The sequence below is a fragment of the Salvelinus fontinalis genome, unplaced genomic scaffold (assembly GCF_029448725.1).
Source record: "Salvelinus fontinalis isolate EN_2023a unplaced genomic scaffold, ASM2944872v1 scaffold_0516, whole genome shotgun sequence".
Taxonomy (NCBI): Eukaryota; Metazoa; Chordata; class Actinopteri; order Salmoniformes; family Salmonidae; genus Salvelinus; species Salvelinus fontinalis.
Genome location: NW_026600725.1, coordinates 82,501 through 95,000, shown reverse-complemented (window position 1 = coordinate 95,000; position 12,500 = coordinate 82,501). Strand labels below are relative to the sequence as shown.

Sequence of the window (12,500 nt, the reverse complement as noted above, 5' to 3'; positions counted from 1 at the left end):
CTCACTTCCTCATGGCTGTTCTATATGTCTGTATCCTTACTTACTAAACCTAAAGAGACGGTATAGGAGTTGTACCTCACTTCCTGTCTGTATCCTTACCTACTGAACCTAAAGAGACTGTATAGGAGTTGTACCTCACTTCCTGTCTGTATCCTTACTTACTAAACCTAAAGAGACGGTATAGGAGTTGTACCTCACTTCCTCATGGCTGTTCTATATGTCTGTATCCTTACCTACTGAACCTAAAGAGACGGTATAGGAGTTGTAGCTCACTTCCTGTCTGTATCCTTACTTACTGAACCTAAAGAGACGGTATAGGAGTTGTAGCTCACTTCCTGTTTGTATCCTTACTTACTGAACCTAAAGAGAGACGGTATAGGAGTTGTTCCTCACTTCCTGTTTGTATCCTTACCTACTGAACCTAAAGAGACGGTATAGGAGTTGTATCTCACTTCCTGTCTGTATCCTTACCTACTGAACCGAAAGAGACGGTATAGGAGTTGTAGCTCACTTCCTGTTTGTATCCTTACTTACTGAACCTAAAGAGAGACGGTATAGGAGTTGTAGCTCACTTCCTGTCTGCATCCTTACTTACTGAACCGAAAGAGACGGTATAGGAGTTGTACCTCACTTCCTGTCTGTATCCTTACTTACTGAACCGAAAGGGAGACGGTATAGGAGTTGTAGCTCACTTCCTGTCTGTATCCTTACTTACTGAACCTAAAGAGACGGTATAGGAGTTGTACCTCACTTCCTGTCTGTATCCTTACTTACTGAACCTAAAGAGAGACGGTATAGGAGTTGTACCTCACTTCCTGTCTGTATCCTTACTTACTGAACCGAAAGAGACGGTATAGGAGTTGTACCTCACTTCCTGTCTGTATCCTTACTTAATGACCCTAAAGAGAGACGGTATAGGAGTTGTACCTCACTTCCTGTCTGTATCCTTACTTACTGAACCTAAAGAGACGGTATAGGAGTTGTAGCTCACTTCCTGTCTGTATCCTTACCTACTGAACCTAAAGAGAGACGGTATAGGAGTTGTAGCTCACTTCCTGTCTGTATCCTTACTTACTGAACCGAAAGGGAGACGGTATAGGATTTGTAGCTCACTTCCTGTCTGTATCCTTACTTACTGAACCTAAAGAGACGGTATAGGAGTTGTACCTCACTTCCTGTCTGTATCCTTACTTACTGAACCTAAAGAGAAACGGTGTTGGAGTTGTACCTCACTTCCTGTCTGTATCCTTACTTACTGAACCTAAAGAGACGGTATAGGAGTTGTACCTCACTTCCTGTCTGTATCCTTACTTACTGAACCGAAAGGTAGACGGTATAGGAGTTGTAGCTCACTTCCTGTCTGTATCCTTACTTACTAAACCTAAAGAGACGGTATAGGAGTTGTACCTCACTTCCTGTCTGTATCCTTACCTACTGAACCTAAAGAGAAGAAGAGAGCTCACATAGGAGTTGTTCCTCACTTCCTCATGGCTGTTCTATATGTCTGTATCCTTACTTACTGAACCTAAAGAGATGGTATAGGAGTTGTACCTCACTTCCTGTCTGTTATCTTACTTACTGAACCTAAAGAGACGGTATAGGAGTTGTACCTCACTTCCTGTCTGTTATCTTACTTACTGAACCTAAAGAGACGGTATAGGAGTTGTACCTCACTTCCTGTCTGTATCCTTACCTACTGAACCTAAAGAGACGGTATAGGAGTGTGTATCAGGTTGTGTCAGTGTGTTTTCCTGAGTGTGTATCAGGTTGTATCAGTGTGTTTTCCTGAGTGTGTATCAGGTTGTGTTAGTGTGTATCAGGTTGTGTCAGTGTGTATCAGGTTGTATCAGTGTGTATCAGGTTGTATCAGTGTGTATCAGGTTGTGTCAGTGTGTATCAGGTTGTGTCAGTGTGTATCAGGTTGTATCAGTGTGTTTTCAGGTTGTGTCAGTGTGTATCAGGTTGTATCAGTGTGTATCAGTGTGTATCAGTGTGTATCAGTGTGTATCAGTGTGTATCAGTGTGTATCAGTGTGTATCAGTGTGTATCAGGTTGTATCAGGTTGTATCAGTGTGTATCAGGTTGTATCAGTGTGTATCAGTGTGTATCAGGTTGTATTAGTGTGTATCAGGTTGTATCAGTGTGTATCAGGTTGTATCAGTGTGTTTTCCTGAGTGTGTATCAGGTTGTATCAGTGTGTATCAGGTTGTATCAGTGTGTACCAGGTTGTATCAGTGTGTTTTCCTGAGTGTGTATCAGGTTGTGTCAGTGTGTATCAGGTTGTATCAGTGTGTATCAGGTTGTGTTAGTGTGTTTTCCTGAGTGTGTATCAGGTTGTGTCAGTGTGTATCAGGTTGTGTTAGTGTGTATCAGGTTGTGTCAGTGTGTATCAGGTTGTGTTAGTGTGTATCAGGTTGTGTCAGTGTGTATCAGGTTGTGTCAGTGTGTATCAGGTTGTGTCAGTGTGTATCAGGTTGTATCAGTGTGTTTTCCTGAGTGTGTATCAGGTTGTGTCAGTGTGTATCAGGTTGTATCAGGTTGTATCAGTGTGTATCAGGTTGTGTTAGTGTGTGTTCCTGAGTGTGTATCAGGTTGTGTCAGTGTGTATCAGGTTGTATCAGTGTGTTTTCCTGAGTGTGTATCAGGTTGTGTCAGTGTGTATCAGGTTGTATCAGTGTGTATCAGGTTGTGTCAGTGTGTATCAGTGTGTATCAGGTTGTATCAGTGTGTATCAGGTTGTATCAGGTTGTATCAGTGTGTTTTCCTGAGTGTGTATCAGGTTGTATCAGGTTGTATCAGGTTGTATCAGTGTGTACCAGGTTGTATCAGTGTGTATCAGTGTGTATCAGGTTGTATCAGTGTGTATCAGGTTGTATCAGGTTGTATCAGGTTGTATCAGTGTGTATCAGGTTGTATCAGTGTGTATCAGGTTGTATCAGTGTGTATCAGGTTGTATCAGGTTGTATCAGTGTGTATCAGGTTGTATCAGGTTGTATCAGGTTGTATCAGTGTGTATCAGGTTGTGTTAGTGTGTATCAGGTTGTATCAGTGTGTATCAGTGTGTATCAGGTTGTATCAGGTTGTATCAGGTTGTATCAGTGTGTACCAGGTTGTGTTAGTGTGTATCAGGTTGTATCAGGTTGTTTTCCTGAGTGTGTGTCAGGTTGTATCAGTTTGTATCAGGTTGTATCAGTGTGTATCAGGTTGTATCAGGTTGTATCAGTGTGTATCAGTGTGTATCAGGTTGTGTCAGTGTGTATCAGGTTGTATCAGGTTGTATCAGGTTGTGTCAGTGTGTATCAGGTTGTATCAGTGTGTATCAGGTTGTATCAGTGTGTTTTCCTGAGTGTGTATCAGGTTGTGTTAGTGTGTATCAGGTTGTATCAGTGTGTATCAGGTTGTATCAGTGTGTTTTCCTGAGTGTGTATCAGGTTGTATCAGGTTGTATCAGGTTGTATCAGGTTGTATCAGTGTGTATCAGGTTGTATCAGTGTGTATCAGGTTGTATCAGTGTGTTTTCCTGAGTGTGTATCAGGTTGTATCAGTGTGTACCAGGTTGTGTCAGTGTGTATCAGGTTGTATCAGTGTGTATCAGGTTGTATCAGTGTGTTTTCCTGAGTGTGTATCAGGTTGTGTCAGTGTGTATCAGTGTGTATCAGTGTGTATCAGTGTGTATCAGTGTGTATCAGTGTGTATCAGTGTGTATCAGTGTGTATCAGTGTGTATCAGGTTGTATCAGTGTGTATCAGTGTGTATCAGTGTGTATCAGTGTGTATCAGGTTGTGTCAGTGTGTTTTCCTGAATGTGTATCAGGTTGTATCAGTGTGTATCAGGTTGTATCAGTGTGTATCAGGTTGTATCAGTGTGTATCAGGTTGTATCAGTGTGTATCAGGTTGTATCAGTGTGTTTTCCTGAGTGTGTATCAGGTTGTGTCAGGTTGTGTCAGTGTGTATCAGGTTGTATCAGTGTGTATCAGGTTGTGTCAGTGTGTACCAGGTTGTATCAGTGTGTTTTCCTGAGTGTGTATCAGGTTGTGTTAGTGTGTTTTCCTGAGTGTGTATCAGGTTGTGTCAGTGTGTATCAGGTTGTGTTAGTGTGTATCAGGTTGTGTCAGTGTGTATCAGGTTGTGTTAGTGTGTATCAGGTTGTGTCAGTGTGTATCAGGTTGTGTCAGTGTGTATCAGGTTGTATCAGTGTGTTTTCCTGAGTGTGTATCAGGTTGTGTTAGTGTGTTTTCCTGAGTGTGTATCAGGTTGTGTCAGTGTGTATCAGGTTGTGTTAGTGTGTATCAGGTTGTGTCAGTGTGTATCACGTTGTGTCAGTGTGTATCAGGTTGTGTCAGTGTGTATCAGGTTGTGTCAGTGTGTATCAGGTTGTATCAGGTTGTATCAGTGTGTATCAGGTTGTGTTAGTGTGTGTTCCTGAGTGTGTATCAGGTTGTGTCAGTGTGTATCAGGTTGTATCAGTGTGTTTTCCTGAGTGTGTATCAGGTTGTGTCAGTGTGTATCAGGTTGTATCAGTGTGTATCAGGTTGTGTCAGTGTGTATCAGTGTGTATCAGGTTGTATCAGTGTGTATCAGGTTGTATCAGGTTGTATCAGGTTGTATCAGTGTGTTTTCCTGAGTGTGTATCAGGTTGTATCAGGTTGTATCAGGTTGTATCAGTGTGTACCAGGTTGTATCAGTGTGTATCAGTGTGTATCAGGTTGTATCAGTGTGTATCAGGTTGTATCAGGTTGTATCAGTGTGTATCAGGTTGTATCAGTGTGTATCAGTGTGTATCAGGTTGTATCAGTGTGTATCAGGTTGTATCAGGTTGTATCAGTGTGTATCAGGTTGTATCAGGTTGTATCAGGTTGTATCAGTGTGTATCAGGTTGTGTTAGTGTGTATCAGTGTGTATCAGGTTGTATCAGTGTGTATCAGTGTGTATCAGGTTGTATCAGTGTGTATCAGGTTGTATCAGGTTGTATCAGGTTGTATCAGTGTGTACCAGGTTGTGTTAGTGTGTATCAGGTTGTATCAGGTTGTTTTCCTGAGTGTGTGTCAGGTTGTATCAGTTTGTATCAGGTTGTATCAGTGTGTATCAGGTTGTATCAGGTTGTATCAGTGTGTATCAGTGTGTATCAGGTTGTGTCAGTGTGTATCAGGTTGTATCAGGTTGTATCAGGTTGTGTCAGTGTGTATCAGGTTGTATCAGTGTGTATCAGGTTGTATCAGTGTGTTTTCCTGAGTGTGTATCAGGTTGTGTTAGTGTGTATCAGGTTGTATCAGTGTGTATCAGGTTGTATCAGTGTGTTTTCCTGAGTGTGTATCAGGTTGTATCAGGTTGTATCAGGTTGTATCAGGTTGTATCAGTGTGTATCAGGTTGTATCAGTGTGTATCAGGTTGTATCAGTGTGTTTTCCTGAGTGTGTATCAGGTTGTATCAGTGTGTACCAGGTTGTGTCAGTGTGTATCAGGTTGTATCAGTGTGTATCAGGTTGTATCAGTGTGTTTTCCTGAGTGTGTATCAGGTTGTGTCAGTGTGTATCAGTGTGTATCAGTGTGTATCAGTGTGTATCAGTGTGTATCAGTGTGTATCAGTGTGTATCAGTGTATATCAGTGTATATCAGTGTGTATCAGTGTGTATCAGTGTGTATCAGGTTGTATCAGTGTGTATCAGTGTGTATCAGTGTGTATCAGTGTGTATCAGGTTGTGTCAGTGTGTTTTCCTGAATGTGTATCAGGTTGTATCAGTGTGTATCAGGTTGTATCAGTGTGTATCAGGTTGTATCAGTGTGTATCAGGTTGTATCAGTGTGTATCAGGTTGTATCAGTGTGTTTTCCTGAGTGTGTATCAGGTTGTGTCAGGTTGTGTCAGTGTGTATCAGGTTGTATCAGTGTGTATCAGGTTGTGTCAGTGTGTACCAGGTTGTATCAGTGTGTTTTCCTGAGTGTGTATCAGGTTGTGTTAGTGTGTTTTCCTGAGTGTGTATCAGGTTGTGTCAGTGTGTATCAGGTTGTGTTAGTGTGTATCAGGTTGTGTCAGTGTGTATCAGGTTGTGTTAGTGTGTATCAGGTTGTGTCAGTGTGTATCAGGTTGTGTCAGTGTGTATCAGGTTGTATCAGTGTGTTTTCCTGAGTGTGTATCAGGTTGTGTTAGTGTGTTTTCCTGAGTGTGTATCAGGTTGTGTCAGTGTGTATCAGGTTGTGTTAGTGTGTATCAGGTTGTGTCAGTGTGTATCACGTTGTGTTAGTGTGTATCAGGTTGTGTCAGTGTGTATCAGGTTGTGTCAGTGTGTATCAGGTTGTGTCAGTGTGTATCAGGTTGTATCAGTGTGTTTTCCTGAGTGTGTATCAGGTTGTGTTAGTGTGTTTTCCTGAGTGTGTATCAGGTTGTATCAGTGTGTATCAGGTTGTATCAGGTTGTGTCAGTGTGTATCAGGTTGTATCAGGTTGTGTCAGTGTGTATCAGGTTGTATCAGTGTGTATCAGGTTGTGTCAGTGTGTATCAGGTTGTATCAGGTTGTGTCAGTGTGTATCAGGTTGTATCAGGTTGTATCAGTGTGTATCAGTGTGTATCAGGTTGTATCAGTGTGTATCAGGTTGTGTCAGTGTGTATCAGGTTGTGTCAGTGTGTACCAGGTTGTATCAGTGTGTATCAGGTTGTGTCAGTGTGTTTTCTTGAGTGTGTATCAGGTTGTATCAGTGTGTATCAGGTTGTATCAGTGTGTATCAGGTTGTGTCAGTGTGTACCAGGTTGTATCAGTGTGTATCAGGTTGTATCAGTGTGTATCAGGTTGTGTCAGTGTGTATCAGGTTGTATCAGTGTGTATCAGGTTGTATCAGTGTGTATCAGGTTGTATCAGTGTGTATCAGGTTGTGTCAGTGTGTACCAGGTTGTATCAGTGTGTATCAGGTTGTATCAGTGTGTATCAGGTTGTATCAGTGTGTACCAGGTTGTATCAGTGTGTATCAGGTTGTATCAGTGTGTATCAGGTTGTGTCAGTGTGTATCAGGTTGTATCAGTGTGTATCAGGTTGTATCAGTGTGTATCAGGTTGTGTCAGTGTGTACCAGGTTGTATCAGTGTGTATCAGGTTGTATCAGTGTGTATCAGGTTGTGTCAGTGTGTACCAGGTTGTATCAGTGTGTATCAGGTTGTGTCAGTGTGTTTTCTTGAGTGTGTATCAGGTTGTATCAGTGTGTATCAGGTTGTATCAGTGTGTATCAGGTTGTATCAGTGTGTATCAGGTTGTATCAGTGTGTATCAGTGTGTATCAGGTTGTATTAGTGTGTATCAGGTTGTATCAGTGTGTACCAGGTTGTATCAGGTTGTATCAGGTTGTATCAGTGTGTATCAGGTTGTATCAGTGTGTATCAGTGTGTATCAGGTTGTATTAGTGTGTATCAGGTTGTATCAGTGTGTATCAGGTTGTATCAGTGTGTATCAGTGTGTATCAGGTTGTATTAGTGTGTATCAGGTTGTATCAGTGTGTATCAGGTTGTATCAGTGTGTATCAGTGTGTATCAGGTTGTATTAGTGTGTATCAGGTTGTATCAGTGTGTATCAGGTTGTATCAGTGTATTTTCCTGAGTGTGTATCAGGTTGTATCAGTGTGTATCAGGTTGTATCAGGTTGTATCAGGTTGTATCAGTGTGTATCAGGTTGTGTCAGTGTGTATCAGGTTGTGTCAGTGTGTATCAGGTTGTGTCAGTGTGTATCAGGTTGTGTCAGTGTGTTTTCCTGAGTGTGTATCAGGTTGTATCAGTGTGTATCAGGTTGTATCAGTGTGTATCAGGTTGTATCAGTGTGTATCAGGTTGTATCAGGTTGTATCAGTGTGTATCAGGTTGTATCAGTGTGTATCAGGTTGTATCAGTGTGTATCAGGTTGTATCAGTGTGTATCAGGTTGTATCAGTGTGTATCAGGTTGTATCAGTGTGTTTTCCTGAGTGTGTATCAGGTTGTATCAGTGTGTATCAGTGTGTATCAGGTTGTATCAGTGTGTATCAGGTTGTATCAGTGTGTATCAGTGTGTATCAGTGTGTTTTCCTGAGTGTGTATCAGGTTGTATCAGTGTGTATCAGGTTGTATCAGGTTGTATCAGGTTGTATCAGTGTGTATCAGGTTGTATCAGTGTGTTTTCCTGAGTGTGTATCAGGTTGTATCAGTGTGTATCAGGTTGTATCAGGTTGTATCAGTGTGTATCAGGTTGTATCAGTGTGTTTTCCTGAGTGTGTATCAGGTTGTATCAGTGTGTATCAGTGTGTATCAGGTTGTATCAGTGTGTATCAGGTTGTATCAGTGTGTATCAGGTTGTATCAGTGTGTATCAGGTTGTATCAGTGTGTATCAGTGTGTATCAGGTTGTATCAGGTTGTATCAGTGTGTATCAGGTTGTATCAGTGTGTATCAGGTTGTATCAGGTTGTATCAGTGTGTATCAGGTTGTATCAGTGTGTATCAGGTTGTATCAGTGTGTATCAGTGTGTTTTCCTGAGTGTGTATCAGGTTGTATCAGGTTGTATCAGTGTGTATCAGGTTGTATCAGTGTGTATCAGGTTGTATCAGTGTGTATCAGGTTGTATCAGTGTGTATCAGGTTGTATCAGTGTGTTTTCCTGAGTGTGGACCAGTTCTCCATGCTATCCTCATCATGGTCCAGGCCACTACTCTGAACGTTGCCTTCAACTCCCACAACAAGTCTCTGCTCACCATCATGATGTCTAACAATGTGAGTCCACACACACACACACACACACACACACACACACACACACACACACACTGAGACACACACACACACACACACACTGAGACACACACACACACTGAGACACACACACTGAGACACACACACACACACACACACTGAGACACACACACACTGACACACACACACACACACACACACACACACACACACACACACACTGAGACACACACACACACACACACACACACACTGAGACACACACACACACTGAGACACACACACACACACACACTGAGACACACACACACACACACACTGAGACACACACACTGACACACACACACACACACACACACACACACACTGAGACACACACACACACACACACACACACTGAGACACACACACACACTGAGACACACACACTGAGACACACACACACACACACACTGAGACACACACACACACACACACACTGACACACACACACACACACACACTGACACACACACACACACACACACTGACACACACACACACACACACACTGACACACACACACACACACACACACTGAGACACACACACACACACACACACACACACACTGAGACACACACACACACACACTGAGACACACACACACACACACACTGAGACACACACACACACACACTGAGACACACACACACACTGAGACACACACACACACACACTGAGACACACACACTGACACACACACACACACACACACACACACACACACACACACACACACACACACACACACACACACACACACACACACACACACACACTGAGACACACACACTGACACACACACACACACACTGACACACACACACTGACACACACACACACACACTGACACACACACACACACACTGACACACACACACTGACACACACACACTGACACACACACACACTGACACACACACACTGACACACACACACACACACTGACACCCACACACTGAGACCCAGAGCAGTGACTGTTGTGTTCCTCTGTAGTTCGTGGAGATCAAAGGAAGTGTTTTTAAGAAGTTTGAGAAGAACAACCTCTTTCAGATGTCTAACAGTGGTGAGTACGACTACCCCTGACCTCTGACCCCTGACCTCTGACCTCTCTGACCCCTGACCTCTCTGACCCCTTAGCGCCTCGCTCTGACCCCTGACATCTGACCCCTTAGCGCCTCTCTGACCCCTTAGCGCCTCTCTCTGACCCCTTGGCGCCTCTCTGACCCCTTAGCGCCTCTCTCTGACCCCTGACATCTGACCCCTTAGCGCCTCTCTCTGACCCCTTGGCGCCTCTCTGACCCCTTAGCGCCTCTCTCTGACCCCTTGGCGCCTCTCTGACCCCTTGGCGCCTCTCTCTGACCCCTTGGCGCCTCTCTCTGACCACTTAGCGCCCCTCTCTGACCCCTTGGCGCCTCTCTTTGACCCCTTGGCGCCTCTCTCTGAACCCTGACCTCTCTCTGACCCCTTAGCGCCTCTCTCTGACCCCTTGGCGCCTCTCTGACCCCTTGGCGCCTCTCTGACCCCTTAGCGCCTCTCTCTGACCCCTTAGCGCCTCTCTCTGAACCCTGACCTCTCTCTGACCCCTTAGCGCCCCTCTCTGACCCCTTAGCGCCTCTCTCTGAACCCTGACCTCTCTCTGACCCCTTAGCGCCTCTCTCTGAACCCTGACCTCTCTCTGACCCCTTAGCGCCTCTCTCTGAACCCTGACCTCTCTCTGACCCCTTAGCGCCTCTCTCTGACCCCTTAGCGCCCCTCTCTGACCCCTTAGCGCCTCTCTCTGACCCCTTAGCGCCTCTCTCTGACCCCTTAGCGCCTCTCTCTGACCCCTTAGCGCCTCTCTCTGAACCCTGACCTCTCTCTGACCCCTTAGCGCCTCTCTCTGACCCCTTAGCGCCTCTCTCTGACCCCTTAGCGCCTCTCTCTGACCCCTTAGCGCCTCTCTCTGACCCCTTAGCGCTCCTCTCTGACCCCTTGGCGCTCCTCTCTGACCCCTTGGCGCTCCTCTCTGACCCCTTGGCGCTCCTCTCTGACCACTTAGCGCCCCTCTCTGACCCCTTAGCGCCCCTCTCTGAACCCTTAGCGCCCCTCTCTGACCCCTTAGCGCCCCTCTCTGACCCCTTAGCGCCTCTCTCTGACCCCTTAGCGCTCCTCTCTGACCCCTTAGCGCCCCTCTCTGACCCCTTAGCGCTCCTCTCTGACCACTTAGCGCCTCTCTCTGACCACTTAGCGCCCCTCTCTGACCCCTTAGCGCCTCTCTCTGACCCCTGACCTCTCTCTGACCCTTTAGCGCCTCTCTGTGACCCCTTAGCGCCTCTCTCTGACCCCTTAGGGCCCCTCTCTGACCCCTTAGCGCTCCTCTCTGACCACTTAGCGCCTCTCTCTGACCCCTTAGCGCCCCTCTCTGACCCCTTAGCGCCCCTCTCTGACCCCTTAGCGCTCCTCTCTGACCCCTTAGCGCCTCTCTCTGACCCCTTAGCGCCCCTCTCTGACCCCTTAGCGCCCCTCTCTGATCCCCTTGGCGCCTCTCTCTGACCCCTTAGCGCCTCTCTCTGACCCCTTAGCGCCTCTCTCTGAACCCTTAGCGCCCCTCTCTGACCCCTTAGCTCCTCTCTCTGACCCCTTAGCGCCCCTCTCTGACCCCTTAGCGCCTCTCTCTGACCCCTTAGCGCCTCTCTCTGACCCCTTAGCGCCTCTCTCTGACCCCTTAGCGCCTCTCTCTGACCCCTTAGCGCCTCTCTCTGACCCCTTAGCGCCTCTCTCTGACCCCTTAGCGCCCCTCTCTGACCCCTTAGCGCCCCTCTCTGACCCCTTAGCGCCTCTCTCTGACCCCTTAGCGCCTCTCTCTGACCCCTTAGGGCCTCTCTCTGACCCCTTAGCGCCCCTCTCTGACCCCTTAGCGCCCCTCTCTGACCCCTTAGCGCCCCTCTCTGACCCCTTAGCTCCTCTCTGACCCCTTAGCGCCTCTCTCTGACCCCTTAGCGCCTCTCTCTGACCCCTTAGCGCCCCTCTCTGACCCCTTAGCGCCTCTCTCTGACCCCTGACCTCTCTCTGACCCCTTAGCGCCTCTCTGTGACCCCTTAGCGCCTCTCTCTGACCCCTTAGGGCCCCTCTCTGACCCCTTAGCGCCCCTCTCTGACCCCTTAGCGCCCCTCTCTGACCCCTTAGCGCCCCTCTCTGACCCCTTAGCGCCCCTCTCTGACCCCTTAGCGCCCCTCTCTGACCCCTTAGCGCCCCTCTCTGACCCCTTAGCGCCCCTCTCTGACCCCTTAGCGCCCCTCTCTGACCCCTTAGCGCCCCTCTCTGACCCCTTAGCGCCTCTCTCTGACCCCTTAGGGCCTCTCTCTGACCCCTTAGCGCCCCTCTCTGACCCCTTAGCGCCCCTCTCTGACCCCTTAGCGCTCCTCTCTGACCCCTTAGCGCCTCTCTCTGACCCCTTAGCGCTCCTCTCTGACCACTTAGCGCCTCTCTCTGACCCCTTAGCGCCCCTCTCTGACCCCTGGCCTCTCTCTGAACCCTTAGCGCTCCTCTCTGACCACTTAGCGCCTCTCTCTGACCCCTTTGCGCCCCTCTCTGACCACTTAGCGCCTCTCTCTGACCCCTTAGCGCCCCTCTCTGACCCCTGGCCTCTCTCTGAACCCTTAGCGCTCCTCTCTGACCCCTTAGCGCCTCTCTCTGACCCCTTAGCGCTCCTCTCTGACCCCTTAGCGCTCCTCTCTGACCCCTTAGCCCCCCTCTCCGACCCCTTAGCGCCTCTCTCTGAC

General features: G+C 47.0%; 1 protein-coding gene across 1 annotated transcript in view; it reads left to right on the top strand.

Moving 5' to 3' along the window:
• Positions 1 to 12,500, top strand: part of LOC129846383 (transmembrane anterior posterior transformation protein 1 homolog) — an 82,809-nt gene that overhangs the window by 21,528 nt on the left and 48,781 nt on the right. The window contains exons 6-7 of the mRNA XM_055914315.1: positions 8,618 to 8,715; positions 9,733 to 9,802. Of these exons, the coding sequence (XP_055770290.1) occupies positions 8,618 to 8,715; positions 9,733 to 9,802 (168 nt within the window). The remainder of the gene's footprint in view (positions 1 to 8,617; positions 8,716 to 9,732; positions 9,803 to 12,500) is intronic.